Source organism: Leiobunum rupestre, chromosome 2 (genome assembly GCF_980474605.1).
Source record: "Leiobunum rupestre chromosome 2, qqLeiRupe1.1.hap1, whole genome shotgun sequence".
NCBI lineage: Eukaryota > Metazoa > Arthropoda > Arachnida > Opiliones > Sclerosomatidae > Leiobunum > Leiobunum rupestre.
The window spans coordinates 13,201,141-13,223,668 of record NC_143385.1 but is presented as its reverse complement, the minus strand read 5'-3'; the positions used below and the strand labels follow the sequence as shown (position 1 = coordinate 13,223,668).

At 34.2% G+C, this 22,528-nt stretch overlaps 2 protein-coding genes across 2 annotated transcripts; both read right to left on the bottom strand.

Annotated features, from left to right (window-relative positions):
* Positions 1–1,843: 1,843 nt before the first annotated feature.
* Positions 1,844–4,181, bottom strand: LOC149956151 (uncharacterized). Its single transcript, XM_090166783.1, has 4 exons — positions 4,140–4,181; positions 3,234–3,328; positions 2,577–3,168; positions 1,844–2,513 (listed from the first exon to the last, which is right to left on the bottom strand). Exons 2-4 carry the CDS (start codon positions 3,289–3,291, stop codon positions 1,844–1,846), a joined length of 1,320 nt encoding a protein of 439 aa, XP_090022909.1. The 5' UTR covers positions 3,292–3,328; positions 4,140–4,181.
* Positions 4,182–6,228: 2,047 nt separating this feature from the next.
* LOC149956150 (uncharacterized) lies at positions 6,229–9,533 on the bottom strand. The gene is made up of 2 exons (XM_090165394.1): positions 9,475–9,533; positions 6,229–9,374 (listed from the first exon to the last, which is right to left on the bottom strand). The coding sequence occupies exon 2, from the start codon at positions 9,076–9,078 to the stop codon at positions 6,475–6,477; it is 2,604 nt and encodes an 867-aa protein (XP_090021520.1). The 5' UTR covers positions 9,079–9,374; positions 9,475–9,533; the 3' UTR covers positions 6,229–6,474.
* Positions 9,534–22,528: the final 12,995 nt, after the last annotated feature.

Sequence of the window (22,528 nt, the reverse complement as noted above, 5' to 3'; positions counted from 1 at the left end):
CTTATTTGTTACTTCTAGTCATACTTTGAAAGCATCGAAGATTCCTTCGATCAGTGTCACTCTTATTTTTTTTACTTCTGATCCCACCTATTTGTCACTACTAGTCAGCCGTTGAGTGTCACACTTATTTCTTCTGGTTAATAATAATAATAATCATCATCATCATCATCATCAGCTAGGCTAATACCCAAGGCACCACCTTAGGCAAAGATTAGTTCGATCAGTTTCATACTTATTTGTTACTTCTGATCACACTTATTACTTCTGGTCATACGCCGAAGACTAGGTCGATCAGTGTCATACGTAATTTTTACTTCTGGTCATACGTTTAAAGCGCGGCGCACTCTGAACGGCCTTGAAAAATGCCAGAGGGAAACGGGCGGATTTACAATGTTGGAAAATGCGGGGCTCCGTATACGCTGCCCAAAAAACCGTACTCAGAATTAAAATTAAGGAACGAATTTTCAACTCTTGGTTATATGTAAACCACAGCTATTCAAAAATATAACTTTCATGAAAATCGGACTTAAATTAAGGAACGTTATGCCGACTTTCTGGCGGAAATATAAGTGTCACACTTATTTGTTACTTTTGGTCATATTAGAACGGCCTCCGATAAGTGGCACACTTATTTGTTACTTCAGGTCACACGTTGTAAGCATCGCGTATTACTCCGATAAGTGGCACACTTATTTGTTACTTCAGGTCACACGTTGTAAGCATCGCGTATTACTCCGATAAGTGTCACACTTATTTGTTACTTTGGGTCATATTAGAACGGCCTTCGAAAATTCCAGAGAGAAATTCGCGTAAAGTCTCTATAACCACGCGTATTTCCAATGTTGGAAGTTGATGGGGGTACTTATACGCGGTTCAAAAACCTTACTAAGAATTAAAATGAAGCAACGAAATTGCAATTCTAGGATATGTGGAAACCACAGCTATTCAAAAATATAACTTTCATGAAAATCGGACTTAAATTAAGGAACGTTATGTCGACTTTCAGGCGGAAATATAAAACTACGAACATTGGGGTCCCGTAAATAACTCCGAAAACTATACTTAAATTTAATATTTACTGATATAACCGAAGTTGTAGTTCAAATGAATCCTAACCTATCCAATAATATTTTTTTAACGTTACCGGACTTAATTTTTAACAAAATATCAACCAGACAAAGCCAAACTACCGAAAACGGTAAATTGGGCAAATGCTTCGATTTTAAAACTTTATGAAAGGCTATCAATGGCGATGCATGTACATTCGAACGAAATATTATTGACTCTTCTAGCCCTAACCGTTGAAGAGGTATGCGCGACACGGCGGAATCGGCATCGGCATCGGCAACGGCTACACTGTACGTGAGACTAATACACGATTGTGTGTAAAAACGAACGTCTTTCGAGTTTTCTCTCGATTCCCGAGGCTCGGCTTGATTCGCGGAGAGGGGATATTTTTGAATATTCTTTCCCCCAAAATATCCTATACAAGAGAAACGGCCTAGCCCACGGTTGGTAAAAATACTGCGTGGGCCTAACCCTCCGCCCCGTTAATTCCCGTTTGGCACACTAGTGGGCGCCACTAGCAGAAATAAAATTCAAATCTTTCTCTCTTCGATTCTCTCGAGGATTTTTCGCGCTCGCAACGGCCCCCTGAAACACCTCACGTGCTGACGTCACGAAAAGGGGAGTGTTGTCTGATTTAAAGCAAATTTATTTAAAAAATAAAACCATCAGCAACCCGGAGGGTACCATAAATGTGTTCCAAATTCAAATTTATAACAACTGCCAGTTTCCTAAAGACCTAGTCCAGTATTTATGGGATCTAAAGTACATCCCGTTTCTACAAACTACACATGTGTTTGGTAAGACTTCTTTTCTTAGCGAAGGAAGAGTCACAATTCAGGCATTGAAATTTTTGGCGAGAAGCAGGGGCGTGCGTCAGTTGGTGCCCTCTCAAATGAGCCATTTGCCTAAAGGTTTTACCACAATACGTGCATTGAAATGGTTTTTGCCCCGTATGCGTTAGCTCGTGTCGTTCCATGTCCGCTTTGCGTAAAAAGTCCGTGTCGCAATGGCCACACTTAAAACGGGCTTCACCGGTGTGAGTCCTCTCGTGTTGTATCATGTTGCTTTTCTTTGCGAAGGCCACCCCGCAAAACGAGCAGACGAATGTTTTCTCACCACTATGCGTATTCTCGTGACTCCTCAAATGAGCTATCTGTTTGAAAGTGGAGTCACAAAAATCGCACTTAAATGGTCTGTGGCCGGTGTGCGTCAACTCGTGACGTACCAATTCGTATTTACGAAAAAAATCTGAGCTACACTGATCACACTTGAATTTCTTTTCAGCATTGAGATTTTTTTTGTGTCGCGTTAAATTTCTTTTCAATAAGAAGACGAGATCGCAGTGGTCACACTTAAATGGTCCAACAGGCTGAATATTCTTACTGTTGGTAACATCTTGCGTGCCAGGCTCGGAATCCAGGTCATCTTCCTTAGTCAGGTCCTGACTGGAAAGTTCCAACGTGATGTCATTTGTATTGGAAATTTTTTCATTTCCACTCAATTCATACTTATTTAGTTTACGACCAGTTTGTGTGTCGTCGTGCTCTTGGCCTATAAATTGACACATTTTTCTAAAGGTATTTTCGCAATAGGAGGCTACAAAAGGCTTTTGCGCAGTGTGTGTAAGCTCATGATGTATCAAATCCGCATTACGTAAAAATTCCGCCGAACACAGCCCGCATTTATGGAGAATGTGAGCCTTTTTGTGTCGTGTTAAATTAATTTTATTTTCGAAAATACCCTCAGAATTTTCACATTTTAATGATCGGGTAGCACGATATTTCTTGTGATCGGTCTCATTCAGTATCTCTTTGGGTTGCTTATCCTCTACGTTATGAAACTTCCGTGTGTTTAACTTGAATTGTTGGTCCTCTACGTTATCAGTACTATGTGTGCCTCGTTTGGGTTGCTTATCCTCTACGTTTTCAGAATTCTGTAGACCTCGTTTGGGTTGCTTATCCTGTACGATGTTAGAGTTCATAGTTTCGTGCACAGATCGTAGTTCCTTTACATTTTCATAAGTCCGTGTGCCTCGCTTGGATTTGTGTTGTATATTTTCAGGATTCATTGTGACATGGTCGGATTCCGGCTCATCAGGATCTGCAGAATTTAGTTGATAACTATATAATAATATATTTCAGTTTTCTTGTTAAAAATGATCTTACCACGGTTACATTTAAAAATTTGTATCTCTTTTATTGCTTTTATATCGTAGAATTGCATAATATACTCCAGTATAACATATTAAATTTGCCATTTCCTGAAAAAATAATTTGAGATACCAAATGAGTCAATCAACACAAATATTTTATAAAACAAGTAGAAGCAGACAGCGGGAAGACAGACAAGAAGATACCCAGAGCGCCCGGTGCAATATTCAAATATGAAAATGATATTATGTAAGGCGCTTGGATTAGCCCATACTTAGTAGTAACACGTTCAGGCTCGAGGTGAGAGGGGGGAATCCGCTACAAATGAATGGGGCTAATACTCAGGGGGTTGATCACTACGAGTAGTCGGTGTACAATCCTGTAGCTGTGACTGCGCTAAAAAGAGTAAGCGTAATCTGTACTACCAAAGGCTGTACTCTCTGTATTTGGTGTACAGAATTTACATAAGTAGTTAGCCCCTCGGCTAATATAGCTAGAGAAGCACGCTTTTGAAAATGTTAATTATCCTCTCCCTGATAACTTATCCTATTGTCCCGAAATTATTGTCATCCCGGTGCCTTATTTATTGTCATCCCGGGGCCCGGGTACACTATCGACGGCCCTGAGCACACCTATTTACTTGTGTTGTGCAGATAAATTATTCCCATACATTAAAACTAGTTTGGAAATTTGACATTTTTTAGGTAATTCATTTATTATTAAGAAAATACGTCCCTATTTTTATAAAGTCGAATTGAAAGTTATTATTTTATGGTTAAGTTTTATGATAAGTTTGTCTGAAATATTTCTAGTAAAAATGTTCCCATGCGAGTGCCACTTTATCTCATTTTCTGGTTTAAGGAAGGAATTTGATGTCATATTTCCAAACCCCATCTTAAGTTTTAACGAATTTCAACTTACTTATAGAGGATCCAGAGATAAAATTAAACTCTAAAGTTAGACATTTTACTAATAATTTAGAGAATTGAATCGTTTACTTCATAATATAGAAAACAAGTAAAGGAAAAGTGAATCGTTGCGTCGGCGGTGTTTTGTTGGGCAATGACTGCCAGGCAATTGACTACTGTATGTCACGAGATATATCGCAGGACTAGTGAGGTGTACATAAAACGTGAAATGTTTCAAACTAAGTAATTATTCTTTGAAACTGTTTAATAGCATAGCCATTAAACTAGAATGAAAAATAAATTTTACTCCAATAGAGGTTAACTTTTTTAATCACTAAAAAGTTAAGGATTAATAGTGACTAGTAATTACTCGTTAATGTATCTGTGCGTATTTTGATGTCAATAAACACCCGAAGATGTCGTATTTTTAGAAAGAGTAACCATCATGGATATAGGAAATGTATATGAAGGTCTAGATAAAAGATTTAAACTGTTGTGAATACGGACTAGGAGTTGACACCTAGCAGAAAACCCAAATTTCTGCATGTCGATATGCCTTCTGTCGGTGAGGTGTAAAGTTAAAAAAATAAAAATGCTGGCATTGCGATTAATAATTCCTAGGCTAGGATATGTGTTTATCACAAGTTTTTTCTCTGTAAGTTTAATATAAGTAAAGTAATAAATTATAAATATTTAAGTATCACTTTATCCGTAGATCAGTTAAAGAAAACATTCATCAATGTAATATAGAACTTAGCAAAATGTCCTCAATTTCACCTGAAGTATTGGTAATTGTACTCTTTTCAAGACTTGAGCAGTTCATCATAATTTGCGCAACGGTAGAACTATTCTGCTACAATTAATTTTACCCAAATTTTCGTTAGGAATTTAATTATTAATTTCTAAATTTTAAAACCCAATTTTCTCCAAAGGTTGCAAAGATAAACTCAATAAAATTATTTCATGGACTAATTGTAACGTTTACTAATAAAGGTTGAAAAAGATATAGTTATCTACACGCGTATCTCGGAATAAATCGCGTGTTAACATGCTCCAAAATGGCTTTTTCCAAACCTTTTAACTAGTTGTAACTGTGGTTTGAAATAACCCATAGCTGTGAATTTTTTTCCACGTTCTTAATTCGCTAAGATGTATCCAATTACACCAACGAAAACCCTGTGCTCCTTCAGGGAAGATGATTTCGCGGCTAGGGGTCGCAGCTAAAAACTATTGGTGCTGCGTCATTCTCCATTATTTTCTTATTACAAATATGCAAATATTATTTGTAACGGATAATTTTTTAATTTTTGCCAAAATTTGGGCTCTTTGAAACACTGTGTCTCACCTTCGACGCAAGCCGCTCAACCCAGCAGAAGGTGGGACGACCAACCCCTCAATTCGCACACAGCAGTGGGAATAAGAGCGGATGCTCTAGCAACTGCAGCCGACACCCTACCTATGTAAGTAGCGAGCCAGACCCTTCGGAAAGAGCTCCCAAAGGGGAACGACGGGCACACAGCGGCCCAAGTAACTCGGCACAGCTGGCACCGGACACCCGGTGTTGCCCCAAAAGGTCAGGAAACGGGACCACTGCGCCTCATACGGAGACCCACCGACCCACAGCAGGCTACTGGATCCTCCGAGGCGGCCAGTTTGCCTGGACCCTCTCCGTTAGCCTGAGCAGAAGCTCAGTTTCCAGCCCATACCTGACCGAAGTCGAAGGTGGAGATAGTACCATTTAATCAGAGCTAACATCTCCCAGTGCGCCACCGCCCTTATGGGTTACAAGAGACGGACCCCGACTCCCCAGTAAAGCCACCAGTTATTGCACACTCCGACCCATTAAGGGCCTGCCATCTACCTTGCGTATAGACCGTTTTTCGGCTGTCGCCGAGAAAAATAATATACCTCGTAGACGTAAATCACGATACATCATGGAGCACGTGGCGCCATCTAAGTACGCTGACCATTACATTTCGCAAATTAAGCTTGACAAAACGCTCGTTTAACTATAAACTCGTTAAATTAAAATATAAATTATTAATAGAATTATTAAATAAAACTAAAACAATAAATTTAATTTTTAATTTTTGTTCCTGAAATTTCACAAAACCTGGTAATAAACGGTGCACTTTAGTTTACCAATAATCTTTTTTCAAAGATTGTACGGATCTAGGCCCTGATGTTTTTATTTATCTGCATACGCATTTAATGTAGATTTACAGAATTATTGGAATTAGGTTTTCTGTTTAATTTAATTCAGATTTTACGGTTTGAAATATCTTTCGTTTTCGAAATACGAGTATCTAGAATCTTTAGAACAACCTCCTGTACTTTGGAATCGGCCTTTATAAAGGTATTTTGACGAGAGAGTTTAAATTAACCTTAAGGGAAAACGAATGTCCACAATTCATACACAACAACGGCGTTTCGTCGACAGCCTTCTTTCTTGGGTGACGGAGGATATTGGGCTTGGATTTAGGCGTGTTCCCGCTTTTGCAAGAAGAACACCGAGCCAGTTTTATTGGCGACCGAATGCCAGTTAATTCAGTTAACTCCAGGTTGTTTGTAGGCAGTGAACTCAATGCAAAGACTTTCAGGGGTATCTGACATGGCATCGAGAGGGAACAGCTTGGCTTAAATTTGAGTAATTGGTCAGGTTGAGGTAAATTTATTGGATTTTCCAAGAAATGGGGTTTTGGGGATGAATCTGTTAAAGACTGTGGTTTTGGAAGAATCGGAGGAAGCCGAACGGCGTTTGAAAGGCAGTGAGATAAATAATTTGATTTTCGGAAGAGGCGAGGTCGTTGATTCGTTTTGGTCCTCAGTATTCGGCTACAAAGGGCTGTTAGTTTGAATGGTTCATTGCTGGTTTTTTTAACGGATTCAGTTACACATCCACTTATTGGCTGATAATCAGTTACTATATCTTGCGCGTGCGAATTGGTATTTTCCGACTGACTTTCTTTACGTTGAGGTACGATTCTACAGTAAGAATGATCTATATTTCCCAAACAAATTGTTTCTAGATCTGTAGAGGATTGCGTTGAGACATTTCGAGTTTGACCATGGGGTCGTGTTAATAAGTTATCGGTGAATTTATCGAGTGTTTTAATGTCGAAATTAGTCGGATTATAGTCGTTTCCCATGAAATGAGTTTGAATTGCCACTTCGTCTGAATCATCTACTTCCTTATTTGTAAATAATTTCAAAGGCGAGGTTTCCAAAGAAACCGCCATTTCTTTTGGTGCTAATTTCTGAGTTTGGCATTGAGATTTGTTCCGACGTGTCGAATTTTTGTTGAGGTGAGTCTTCAAATGATCACGGTGAAAAATAAAATGTCGAGTTAATGCACTCCGTAGAGCGAATGCGGTATTGCTCTTGAAACACTTGAAAGGCTTTCGTCCCTGATGACTCGAACTGTGTCGGATTAAATGTCTTCTTTGACTGAAAGACTGCCTATATTGCAAACAATTAAAAGGTTTTTCGCGCGTATGTTTTCTGCGATGGTAACGCCAGTGATTCATATTTATGGTGCTGAAATTACAGATAGTACAACGAAAAAGGTGAATTTTCGATTGTTTTCGTATTGGCTGAACTAGGGTGACAAAAGGGTAACTGGTAGCTTTTGAAATTAACATTCCTTTACGATTCCGTATCTTTTGATATTGAAATAGCTGTATTATAGATGCTTCTGTTTCTTTTAGATTATTGTCTGAATGTGAAACTGTTGAGTGTGAAGTGTCTGGTTTTACTGTATTATTAAGTTCGGTTTTCATAATTTCTGCATCTACTGATATCTCTTTAAAGTTTAAATGCAAATTTGACAATTTGGAAATATCATGCTTTAATTCTTCGGCACTAGCCATTTCTATCTCTGCTGGTAATTTCTCAATTGAAACAAAACATGGAAAATGTATCTTGTCGTTTTGATCAATCTTTTTCGGAAGATTGTATTTTTCATCAAAATCTGTTAGTTTATTAATTTTGTGAATATTTTTATGTTCTCGGAATTTATACACATTACAAGATGCAAACCCACAATGACGACATAGTAAAAATGGTTCTTCAAATGACGCGTTTTTAATTTTGCATCTTTTCACATGACGTTTAAGAGACTGTTCCTTTGAAGTTCTATACGCACAATAAGTGCACAGAAGCGGTTTCATTCGACTATAATCCTTTAAGTGGTCTTCTAAATCTTGAATGCGGGTGCGTAGAGTTAAATCATCGGATTTTGTATGGGAATTAGAGAAAAGGTGAGATTTCGATATGTAGTCCGTTCCTTTGTTGGGTTTCAATGCGAGTTCAGAACCCTTCACCGGTTCTGTATGATAATAAATTCCATCTTCTGATAAATGAAAATTTACAATTAGGTTATCTTCATTCCATAAGAAAGCTGTTGGCTCATTAGCTAGTTTGGTCAGAGATTTGCATGGTTTTGAACAAAAATCTAGTTCCTTTCTCAATTTCGTTTGTATATTAGACTGAACACAATTCCCTTCCTTTAAATTAAATGGTACTTCTTGTTTTAAATTAATAATTTCTTTTAGAGTAGTATTTAAATTCCAATCTTTACTCAATCGAGCATTAATTCTATTTTCACAATCAGCACGGTTTTTGAGGGAGTGTGTCTTTAAATGTTTGGTTAAATCATTCATTGCAGTGAAACAATGATTACAATGTATGCAGGAAAAGATTCCTTCTTCATTATGAACTTGGCGATGGATTCTTAAGTCAGCTTTATGTCTGAAAGACAAATTGCAGTGCGAACAAGAAAATGGTTTCCCTCGGTGGACATTCCTGATGTGTTTAAATAAATTGCCTGATTCACCAAAAGAGTGTGTACATAGCGCACAAGAATATGGCCTCTCACCTGTGTGATGACGCATATGGCGGTTTAAATCACATTGCGTATTGGCCGTATGGTCACAGTATATGCAACTATACATTTTTCTAATTTCTCTCTCTTGGGTGTCCAACAAAGTTCTGTAGAATTTGTAATCCTTCGTTTGATCTACACGAATACTTTAAAACTGTTATCAATTCAACAGTTATTCATCAATTACACTCAAATAATATTGTGGCACTGTAGTATAGTCTAACGATAGAATGCCTTAATTGTCATGTGATCACTGGTACTTTATTCTAATACAAAACTATTTCATTCTCGCTGTTAAGCCTTGGAAAGATGACGAATCTTCTTGGGTTCACATTTTCACAAAAACCGAAAATAGTTTTCGTACAACTGTAACAAAATTATTTATAAGTAACTTTGTAAATAAAATTGAGTTACTGATTCAGAAATACAATAACGTTACTGAAGTAAATATATAAAAGTACTTAACCTATTTGAATTTATTCTGTTCAATTGTCCAATGTTATTTTCGCCACCTCAAAAACTCCGTGTTGTGGCTAGGTAAGAGTTTCTAATTTACCAACAAATTTTGCACTTTCTATATATAAGACGAATATCACGTGACTTCTCTTGTAGGCTATCAAAAAATAAATAATGATTTATTAAAGCCAAAGGAATACACAAGATAGAAAAATAGGAATAAATAATATTTTTTTCATTTGTAGCCATAGTTTTAACGAATTGTTTATGTTTAGGATGTTTATAGGTTGCTACAGTTGAAAATGCAGGACATATTGGGAAATTAGTGTAAAGGGTCTAGGTTATTGCACATTTACTACAAAACAGGTTGACATTATTAGTTTTATAATACAGAAGGACCAACGACGAAAGAATGGCGCGAAATTTAGAAAATGCTAGATGTAACTAACTCCATAAATGGCATATGATGATGCTATCAGAAGTTAAATATCCGAACTCATCCGGAGAAGCTCAGTGTTTTAAGGACATTGGGTATACTCGCTTTAATGAGGAAATTTTTACCCTGTTTATACTGAAGAGAGTGCTACACATTATTAGGGGCTTTACCGCTTCTACTTAATTAAGACACGAAGCACACTCATCGGTGGAACGATAAAATTAACAAGTGTGGTGGGCTGTTATTAACGAGTGACGGTGTACAATTACATGCTGGCTTTAACGGGGAGTCAGGGTCCCGCTCTTGTTACCCATAAGGCCGGTGGCGCACTACGATATGTTAGACGCACCTTTCCCCCACCTCTAGGGATGCAACGGTTCCACTTTTTTAGACTATCTAGGTTCCGGATCCGGATCCGGTTTCGGTTCCTAAATTTTTGCTTTATCGGTTTCGGTTTCGGTTTCGGTTCCGGTTCCGGTTCTTAAAATTTTAATTTATTGGTTCCGGTTCTCAAAATTTAGAACCGATCGGTTACGGTTCCTAAACGGTTCCTACACGGTTCCAGTGTGTTAAGTATTAATTAAAGTTAAATACACAAGCAATTCAAATGAAGTTAAAGATAAATAAAATCCAAGACATTTATTTATTTTGAATATAAAATTTGTTTTTTAAATTATATTTTAAAAATAGTAGCTTTCTCAGTGACGGAGCTATGGGTTCGGGTTCCTCCCGCGAAACTGTTTTTGGCGTTATTTGTTTATTCAATAAAGTAGGGTAAAAATGAAATCTTCAGTTTGAAAATTCCCACGGAAGGAGACATTGCCTTCCGTTCCGCTCCTCATTTCAGGGGCGTAGGCACGTTTTAGAAGTTGGAGGGGGCAAAGAGAAACGAAACGGGGGTCTAGGAGCTTAGCCCCCGATGTAGAGTGAGTAATCGGTCGCGAATGTCATTAAGGCGTTATCAGTCACAACAGTTATCATAAGAAGTGTATTTTAGTCTTTAGAGTCGTTTATGAATTTAAGATACACAAATCCACAATAATAAAATGAGAATGGTTTAGAATTTTTAAAGGAGTGTAGCTTCACCGAATGCATGTATTACTGTTTGACTACTATGTAAATTGGCGGGAAAAGACACAGTTGAGCTTTTATAAGCTTTATATGCTTTTAAATTGAGAATTTGAGCTTTTGAAGATTTCAACAATAACATTAGTTGCCCCTCCAGCAAAATTCTAGGAAGGGGCATTGCCCGCCTGGTTCCTACGCCCCTGCCTCAATTAATTGAAAAATATAAAGACGGGATTTCTATGACTCGTTTTGATTTCAGTTGAGTATATCGTTCTAAATGGAGTCCATATTATTTCGTTGAATAAGCATTGTCATTTGTGAAATGTAAGCACATGCAAAAGTTGAAATTTTAGATTTTCTAGATAAAAACTACCTAGGCCAGCGATTAGCCTTACCCAGGGCCGTAGCCAGGCTATAGATGTAGACCGGGCAAACCGTAATTTAGAAGGGGCCAGTATAATTCAGTGCCGTCCTTATAGATTTAGTTCGAGGAACGCCAGGTCGGGCGAAATAAATAATTATGCGACATTGCGATTTAGGGCTGCGTCCGTAAACTGCCAGGCAGACATTTTGGTAATTTTAAAACAAAAATCACTAACTAGGAATTTCTCCAAGATAAATTACTATTGATATTATAGATTTATGCCTTCGAATACAGTAATTACGGTCACTGGAGGGCCCCATAGAGGTACAACTAAATCTAGCTGGCGCGGGACCAATTTCGTTCAATAAGGAGACTTTTTCAACTTTATCGTTCTACCGTGGTGGCATCTGTCTCTAGTGGTGGCAACTATAGTGCAATTGAATTTTTTCTCGAATCTGATGCGAAATTGAAATTAATGATTTCTCGTAACAAACAAACCTTTGAAGTTGTTTAAAAATAATTTTGTTCTGTCAACACGATCCTTTTAACTCAAGTTACGGTGAGTTAGTTATTTATTTTTAGACATGTAACTTTACAAAATAAAGATGGCGCTACCGCCTAATTATAAAGATGAATTTCGTACAGTCTTATCAGAAAAGGTCCCGCGTAACCATGGCAACCGAAATCGGGTGTTCGTCTACAAAACAAAATATACAATTTCCGAAATTATAATAACGGAAGAGATCATAAAACATTTTCGTCATCTAAGGCGGCGCTATCTATTGGAACATCGCAAAGCGTGTATATTCTGTACCACAAAATTGTCGAACTATCTCTACAAACGAAGCGAGAAAAGAAGCGTTAAAAAGATCGGACACTGCTGATTGTGTAACGGGCAAACATAGAGCCAAATTTTGCAAGGTAAACGTCTCCTGTAAAAAGTGTAAGATACGTTATATTTCGGCAGTCTGTGAAGAGATTGACGATAAACAAGACGCCACAGCGACCGCTAACAAGGAAGTCGCAACTTCGTCAAAATCGGAGGTAACAGCGTCGATAAATATCGTACAAAACCACTTGAGTCAGCATACTGTTCTTTTACAAACCGCTAGAGCTAGCTATTGTTAAGGGTGAGAGCGGTAGCGAAGAAATTAGACTTCTGGTAGATAGTGGTAGTCAATGTACCTGTATTAAAGAAGATTTATCAAGAAGACTTGGGTTTAGAGTAGTCGGCGTAGTAAACGTACAATTACATACTTTTGGTTCGAAGTCGCCGGTATTTTCCAAGTGTAAAAACGTTAGAGTGACCCTTGGAAGTTTAATTGAGGCTACAACCATTGATATAGATGCCTTGGAATCACCAGTCATCAATACGGCAATATTATATTTGGTGTCCCTGGGGAAGAAGTTAAAGATCTTCTTGGAAGAAAGGGTTTTAAACTAGCAGACAAGTCCTTGTATACAAATGGACATGAGGAAGAAATTACATTGCTCCTAGGGTCCGACTATTATTGGCAGGTAATTACTGGTCGATATGAAAGAATTGGTGAATCTCTGGTAGCCGTAGAAAAGTATCTTGGGTTGGCCCACGGAAGTCAAAAGCTTAAATGTGGGATCAGGAGTAAATGTGATAAGTATCAACAACGTTTCAATGATTGAAGAACCAGAAAATTTGTCAACCAACCTACGGGCTTTCTGTGAAATAGATAGTTTAGGCATAAAAGACAACGAACAATCCGAAGATAATTTAGCCAAAGACGTTTTAGTTGAGAAAATGTTTGCAGAAAATTTATCTTATGAAAATAACCGATTTTCAGTAAAATTACCCTGGAAGGATAATAGCGGGGAGTTTTCAAATAATTTTTACATCGCATTAATTAATTAATGCATTTAGCAGACAAGTTTCGAAACGATTTGAGTCTTTATTCAGAGTACAGTCGCAATATTAGAGAATATTTAGAAACTGGTATTGTAGAAGAAATATTTGCTGACGAAAACCTGACCCCAAAAATAATTAGACCTCCTATTTACCGCATCAATTGGTTATTAAACAAAATCGTGTAACCACCAAATTGAGAATAGTCTTTGATGCGAGCTTTCACGAAAAAATAAATTGTCATTAAACGACTGTCTATTTACGGGTCCAAGTATAAACCGCACATTTTGGATATTCTCGTTAAGTTTCGCTTACATTTGGTCGGTTTTATATCCGACATGGAAAAAGGATTCCTTCAAATAAAATTGAAAGAAGAAGACAGACTCGGTAAGATTTTTATGGTTTGAAGAGCCTTGGAAACCATCTGAACAAATAAAAATCAAGGTCATGCGATTTCGTACTGTTTTATTCGGAGTTACGTCAAGTCCCTATTTATTAGCGGCGACAATCCGTTTTCATGTGGAAAAATACCGAAAGGATTACCCCGAAACTGTGAATATGTTAAAAGGCGACATCTACGTTGAGGATTTAGTTTCGGGTGCAGACAATAAAGAAAAGGCCTATAATAGGTGTAAAGAATCTAGAGAGATAATGCTCGATCGAAGTATGACTTTACGAAAATGGAAAAGTAATTAAAAATGGCTCAATGAAAGGAGGGAATTAGAATGTTGGAACGAAGACGCCAATCAAGATACGAGGCCATTAGTTAAGGTCTTAGGAATGGCGTGGGATACAACGAAAGATTCAATTTCGGTCGATATTGACGACCTCATTAAAGAAGCAACTATACCCTAACAAACACGAAAACAACCGTTTTAAAAATATCTGCAAAATTTTACTATCCTTTGGGCTTATATATTTTCCCCATTTATCATACGTATTAAGATATTACTTCAAAAATTATGGGAAAACGGTAAAAAATGGGACGACGCATTACCTAGTGATCTCAATTATACGTGGGAAAATTGGTGCTTTGAATTGAACGAGTTAGCGAAACTGAACATTCCAAGATAACACCATTTTGGATTTGAAAATGAGGTTTTAACTTCGTTTGAATTACATTGTTTTACCGACTCAAGTGGAAAAGCGTTTGGCGTATCTTTAATTTCGTCGAAGTCGCGAGTTGCAGCAGTCAAACGTATAACAATACCGAAACTGGAGTTGCTAGTCGTCGGGATCGTCGGGATCCGGGATTTAAGGGGTGAAATGGGGGTAAAATCATCGAAAAGTCAATGTATTTTAGATATTTCTCGCGACGATTTGTTTTTCTCATATAAACATATTATGTTCAGGCCCAACTTGTTCATTTATCTACGCTTATCTTGAAAGACACTTGAACGTATATCTTATCAAGCTTTATCGTACGTAATAAGATAAAATGATGTAAAAATTGATAACCTAGACGGCGCGTGCGCGGATTACCCCGGGGGACGCGGTTAATTTGAATTTAAGAGTGTTTTGACGTCATGGAATATTCGTTGTTAAAGTAGAATGGAAATTTTTTTAACTTCATTTTAATATCATTGTAGTACGCTTGGCACTTGAACCTATCTCACGAGTATTTCACTGGGTGAGAGATAACGCGCGTGTGCGTGGATTACCCGGGAGGCGCGGAGCACGCGTGCGCGGTTAATTTGAATTTAAAACACGGATTTGAGTGTTTTGACGTCATGGAATATTCGTTGTTAAAATGACGTAGAATGGAAATATTTTTAAACTTCATTTTAATATTATTAGCACGTAAGTTTTAAATTTGATTATCATATTTTTATACCTATATTTACATATTGAAATTGTTACGCATACATGGTCCCCATTTAATATTGGGATATTTATAGTAATAAATACATAGAAAAATATTATAAAAGTTCAAAACGTATAAAGAGTCCTTCAAAGTACTTTAAAAGGATTTTATTTACGAACTAAATCCATATTTTTTTTTTCAAACTTAGAAGTTAGTTTGTATGAAATACTTTCTAATACCTGAAAAATGGACTTTAGAGTGGATAATTAAGTATTTTTTCAATCTTTATACCTATATTTACATATTGGAATTGTTACAAAAGGTTCTTTTAAACGTAACTTAGTACATTACTTTATTTTGGAAGTTCAAAACGTTTTAAGAGCCCTTCAGAGTACTATAAAAGGATTTCATTTAAAAACTAAATTAATATTTTCTTCAAACTTTCAATTCGTTATAATTTGAATTTAAATGAAAACATCATGGATTATAGGTGCGTAGACCGAACGGATTAAAAAAAAATACTTAAAGTAAGTGGTTTTACTGATAAACTCTAAAGGAATTTTGGAATTTTCTAGAATAGCAAAGTAAAACTAAAACGTAAACCAGGTTTAAAACGAAACTAATAACTGGGAGAAAGGTTGAAGTAAGTAACTTTTTTGATTTTTCGTTTTTTTTAATTTTTGAGTTCCCTATATTATTATAAACTAAATTAAATATAATTTTTGAAAATTTGTAATAAAAGATCTGCTCCTTCGTGTTTTACATATATTTAAAAACTCGAGATTTTAATGAATTGTTTTCAAAGCATGAAAAATATAGCAGATCCGTTGATTTTAATTGTAGTTAGTAGTTACTTAAGTATTGACTGGTACATTGGCCGATGATACCAAATTTAGAAAAGCGTAGACTAACCGTTAAATTCGTTATAATTTGAATAAAATTAAAAACAATAATCTAAGATACCTTTTAAAGTTAAATTCCTTTAGAGTTTATCAGTAAAACCACTTACTTTAAGTATTTTTTCAATCCTTATATACCTATATTTACATATTGGAATTGTTACAAAAGGTTCTTTTAAACCTAACTTAGTACATTAATTTATTTTAGAAGTTCAAAACGTTCAAAACGTATAAAGAGTCCTTCAAAGTACTTTAAAAGGATTTTATTTACGAACTAAATCCATATTTTTTTTTTCAAACTTAGAAGTTAGTTTGTATGAAATACTTACTAATACCTGAAAAATGGACTTTAGAGTGGATAATTAAGTATTTTTTCAATCCTTTTAAATTAATATTTTCTTCAAACTTTCAATTCGTTATAATTTGAATTTAAATGAAAACATCATGGATTATAGGTGCGTAATCTACTATTAGACCGAACGGATTAAAAAATACTTAAAGTAAGTGGTTTTACTGATAAACTCTAAAGGAATTTAACTTTAAAGGGTATCTAAGATTATTGTTTTTAATTTTATTCAAGTTCAAAACGTATAAAGAGTCCTTCAAAGTACTTTAAAAGGATTTTATTTACGAACTAAATCCATATTTTAGAAGTTAGTTTGTATGAAATACTTACTAATACCTGAAAAATGGACTTTAGAGTTGATAAGATTTGTAAATACCATTTGAAACTAATAATTTTCACGCTTTATTTAAGTCAAGCAATTACATTTTTAAAAATGAAAGAAGTTAAACAATATAAAAATTTGTAAATATTGTAAATATTTTTAGGTAATAAAGAAATTAAGAAATGTTTTAATTAAAATATCTTTCATTTTCTACTACATTTTTAAAAATGAAAGAAGTTTAACAATATAATTATTCTAATATAATTTCAAATTCGGGTATTATTTAAAGTACAAATGCATAATTTAGTGAAGCAATTCTTATTTAAATACTTTTATTTAATTAATTTGTGTATCTGAAATGTATTTATTGAAAAATAAGTGGGTTTTACTATTTATCACGGTTTTTTTTATATATATATTGGAATTGTTACAAAAGGTTCTTTTAAACGTAACTTAGTACATTAATTTATTTTAAAAGTTCAAAACGTATAAAGAGTCCTTCAAAGTACTTTAAAAGGATTTTTTATTCACTATATAATCCATTTGTTTTCAAACTTAGAAGTTAGTTTGTATGAAATACTTACTAATACCTGAAAAATGGACTTTAGAGTGGATAATTAAGTATTTTTTCAATCCTTATACCTATATTTACATATTGGAATTGTTACAAAAGGTTCTTTTAAACGTAACTTAGTACATTAATTTATTTTGGAAGTTCAAAACGTATTAAGAGCCCTTCAGAGTACTATAAAAGGATTTCATTTACAAACTAAATTAATATTTTCTTCAAACTTTCAATTCGTTATAATTTGAATTTAAATGAAAACATCATGGATTATAGGTGCGTAATCTACTATTAGACCGAACGGATTAAAAATACTTAAAGTAAGTGGTTCCAAAATAAATTAATGTACTAAGTTACGTTTGAAAGAACCTTTTGTAACAATTCCAATATGTAAATATAGGTAAAAGGATTGAAAAAATACTTAATTATTCACTCTAAAGTCCATTTTTCAGGTATTAGTAAGTATTTCATACAAACTAACTTCTAAGTTTGAAAAAAAAATGGATTATATAGTGAATAAAAAATCCTTTTAAAGTACTTTGAAGGACTCTTTATACGTTTTGAACGTTTTGAACTTCTAAAATAAATTAATGTACTAAGTTACGTTTAAAAGAACCTTTTGTAACAATTCCAATATATATATAAAAAAACCGTGATAAATAGTAAAACCCACTTATTTTTCAATAAATACATTTCAGATACACAAATTAATTAAATAAAAGTATTTAAATAAGAATTGCTTCACTAAATTATGCATTTGTACTTTAAATAATACCCGAATTTGAAATTATATTAGAATAATTATATTGTTAAACTTCTTTCATTTTTAAAAATGTAGTAGAAAATGAAAGATATTTTAATTAAAACATTTCTTAATTTCTTTATTACCTAAAAATATTTACAATATTTACAAATTTTTATATTGTTTAAACTTCTTTCATTTTTAAAAATGTAATTGCTTGACTTAAATAAAACGTGAAAATTATTAGTTTCAAATGATATTTACAAATCTTATCAACTCTAAAGTCAATTTTTCAGGTATTAGTAAGTATTTCATACAAACTAACTTCTAAAATATGGATTTAGTTCGTAAATAAAATCCTTTTAAAGTACTTTGAAGGACTCTTTATACGTTTTGAACTTGAATAAAATTAAAAACAATAATCTAAGATACCCTTTAAAGTTAAATTCCTTTAGAGTTTATCAGTAAAACCACTTACTTTAAGTATTTTTTAATCCGTTCGGTCTAATAGTAGATTACGCACCTATAATCCATGATGTTTTCATTTAAATTCAAATTATAACGAATTGAAAGTTTGAAGAAAATATTAATTTAGTTTGTAAATGAAATCCTTTTATAGTACTCTGAAGGGCTCTTAATACGTTTTGAACTTCCAAAATAAATTAGTGTACTAAGTTACGTTTAAAAGAACCTTTTGTAACAATTCCAATATATATATAAAAAAAACCGTGATAAATAGTAAAACCCACTTATTTTTCAAAAAATACATTTCAGATACACAAATTAATTAAATAAAAGTATTTAAATAAGAATTGCTTCACTAAATTATGCATTTGTACTTTAAATAATACCTGAATTTGAAATAATATTAGAATAATTATATTGTTAAACTTCATTTATTTTTAAAAATGTAGTAGAAAATGAAAGATATTTTAATTAAAACATTTCTTAATTTCTTTATTACCTAAAAATATTTACAATATTTACAAATTTTTATATTGTTTAACTTCTTTCATTTTTAAAAATGTAATTGCTTGACTTAAATAAAGCGTGAAAATTATTAGTTTCAAATGATATTTACAAATCTTATCAACTCTAAAGTCCATTTTTCAGGTATTAGAAAGTATTTCATACAAACTAACTTCTAAGTTTGAAAAAAAAAATATGGATTTAGTTCGTAAATAAAATCCTTTTAAAGTACTTTGAAGGACTCTTTATACGTTTTGAACTTTTATAATATTTTTCTATGTATTTATTACTATAAATATCCCAATATTAAATGGGGACCATGTATGCGTAACAATTTCAATATGTAAATATAAGTATAAAAATATGATAATCAAATTTAAAACTTACGTGCTAATAATATTAAAATGAAGTTTAAAAATATTTCCATTCTACGTCATTTTAACAACGAATATTCCATGACGTCAAAACACTCAAATCCGTGTTTTAAATTCAAATTAACCGCGCACGCGTGCTCCGCGCCTCCCGGGTAATCCACGCACACGCGCGTTATCTCTCACCCAGTGAAATGCTCGTGAGATAGGTTCAAATGCCAAGCGTACTACAATGATATTAAAATGAAGTTAAAAAAATTTCCATTCTACTTTAACAACGAATATTCCATGACGTCAAAACACTCTTAAATTCAAATTAACCGCGTCCCCCGGGGTAATCCGCGCACGCGCCGTCTAGGTTATCAATTTTTACATCATTTCAACTTATTCCGTACGATAAAGCTTGATAAGATATACGTTCAAGTGTCTTTCAAGATAAGCGTAGATAAATGAACAAGTTGGGCCTGAACATAATATGTTGATATGAGAAAAACAAATCGTCGCGAGAAATATCTAAAATACATTGACTTTTCGATGATTTTACCCACATTTCACCCCTTAAATCCCGGACCCCGATCCCGAACCTGACCCTGACCCCGGGATCGGCGTGTCGACCTTACTTTCCTTCTACTCTAGTTGGTTCGTGTGAATAAAAGTTCGATGAGTTGATCCACCAAAAAGTACGCTAGAAAAAAAAGGATCACTGATCCATTTTTGCTGACTCAGCATTTTGATCTCAAAAGTTGGCTCGTGTGAAAAGGTCTTTATTTGGGGCTAGGTTAACTAATAGACTTCGCACACACTTCTCCTCAAAATCGGTATTTACCTATTACTGGAGTGACTCGACGATTGCGCTGAGTTGGATTAAAGGGTCAGCGAGAGAAAATAAAGTATTTGTCTAGGACACCAATACGTTTTCTCCCACCCGCGACGCTATAGGGCTGGGTCAAACCAAGGATCTAACTGTTATTTTTTCGGCGAAAAACATAAAGAGATGACCGAGTAGGCCTGCCTTCGACTTGATCTTTACCCTCTCCTCGGGTGCGCGGACGACAAGGTCATTGAAATATTTAACGGTGTATCGTGGTTCTCGCATAAAGACGGGTTTATTTTCTCGCAAGTTCGCCATTTTCGATAATCGAGCCTCGCATTTTTAACGTTCTATTAAAACACGAAAATAGAACACCGCAATAATTATCTGCACGCATGGCACCGTACTCAATATAACCAAGTTGTGGTTAATGAAAATATTAACCAATTATACGGCGTAGTGTCTATAGAAGAAGGCTTAAAAAAATTGCAATAATTTAAGCTTTTTTCGTGTGTATGCCTAAATAATTAAGAATCTCGGTCTTTTGGTTAAGACCAAATTGTAGTATCTTGTATATAGCGGATATAACTAGTTATTAAATTAATTCAATTAATGAAAGTTGTTTTGCCGACCGTAACCGTCGAATACCAGTGTACAGTCAGGGTACCATGAGATAGTATACCAAATGTGGTCGACGCAAGTTGAAAACTGAAGATTCCTATAGCGGACATACATATATAATAATAATAATAATAATAATAATAATAATAATAATAATAATAATAATAATATTTATTTTGCAAAAAAAACCAACTTTGCTGGCAACCACTGAGGTAAAGCCTATACGTAGTGGTTACTAAGACAATACAAACATATTATTAAAATTATGATTAGAAAACGCTACAAAAATTATTAAATAAAAATTATAAAAAAGACACATAACAAATAAAGAATTTTGAGAGAGCCAAACGCTGAAAAGGAATTCTGATACTAAATGACGAAATTGTGGAATTGAAGGCTGAGTGGCCTTCTCCCTGATGTCGGTGGCCAACGAGTTCCAGGTCCTAGTACTCCGAAAGAAAAAGGAATTTTCCAAAGCCAAGCATCTGTCAAACTTAAAGTACACTGCAAATCTTTATGACGCCTACAGCACGTTTAAAAAACACCTAAAGAGCGTAACAAAATTAGAGCACCTGACACATGTTAAACACTTGCATATATGGACTTTTAGTGTTCATAAGATGCAATTATGTGTACGGTAGATGTCCTCCTGATGTGCACTAAAAGCATTTTAGGTGCTCTGCCGGTGTCATATTGTAACATCTATAGAACGAGACCGTAACAAAATTAGAGCACCTGACACGTGTTGAACACATGAACATATGCACTTTTAGTGATCAGCAGATACAATTATGTGTAACATATATGTACTCTAGATGCACTCGAAGTGCAATTTACGTGCTTCTGCAGATGTTCTATTGTAACATCTATGGAACGAGATCGTAACAAAATTAGAGCATCTGTTAGGCCTAAATAACATCTGGCATCGACCGAAAAAAATTGAAGACACATCAAATGAACATATAGAAAACACTTGCTCAAATTTCACTATAGTCGTCCAGATATTTAACGACAAAACAGGGCTCACAGATAGTAGTAAACAAAAACACACAGATAAAAGGGTTCTATTAAAATTACAGAAAGTTTCTGGAAGCACTTCATGCCAGAATATTTCTGTAAATTTTACCATTTATTTCGGTTTTTTTTAGGATAATAGTAAAAGGGTTGTATTTTTTACAGTAAAAACTAATAGTACTTTTCACAGAACAGGTGCAGTAAATTTTACAAACATTTTGTTTTTTTCTGCAGAGCAACATCTGTTAAAATTAGCAATGCAAAGTTGTAAATTTTACAACACCTTAGTTCATTTAACAGATTTGCTTTTGTAAAAATTACAGATAAAATATGTAAATATTACCACACCTTTGTCTATCTAAAAAATTAACTTATGTAAAAGTTACAGAAAAAGTTGGTAAATATTACAACACCTTTGTTTACCGAAAAGGTGTAAAGGTTGCAGAAATTCAAACATAGAAGTTTTTTTATCGTAAACATTGAATCTGTGTTAAATACAGTAAGCAAGTTTTTAATTGTACAATATATAAATATATAAAAGTAAATTATTGAATGAACTAATTTATTTCAAAGACGTGTTACAGCTATATAGAATTAAAACAGCTTAAGTTAACAAAATTTGCTAAAAATAGATTCACAATTTTTACAGTGGCTAAATTACAATCACATTTACTTTTTTTAATTTCAAAAAAATTAACTTTTCTGGCTATTTAAAATTAAGTAGTTCATATAACATTAGATAAATTCTACCAGACTAACATTTTTCAATCTCGATTATAATAAATACTGCCAAAATGTTTTATAATTGAAACTCTTCAATGTCTTCTTTGAGTGTACTGCAGCTAAACAATAAAAT

What these genes read in the sequence shown, in the direction of transcription:
- LOC149956151 (XM_090166783.1), bottom strand. Translation starts at nt 3,291, where the DNA reads ATGCAATTCTACGATATAAAAGCAATAAAAGAGATACAAATTTTTAAA. An exon ending in AATTTTTAAATGTAACCGTG is followed by an intron (nt 3,169 to 3,233) that starts GTAAGATCATTT and finishes TAAATTCTGCAG; the next exon opens with ATCCTGATGAGCCGGAATCC. An exon ending in ACTGGTCGTAAACTAAATAA is followed by an intron (nt 2,514 to 2,576) that starts GTATGAATTGAG and finishes GGAACTTTCCAG; the next exon opens with TCAGGACCTGACTAAGGAAG.
- LOC149956150 (XM_090165394.1), bottom strand. Translation starts at nt 9,078, where the DNA reads ATGTATAGTTGCATATACTGTGACCATACGGCCAATACGCAATGTGAT.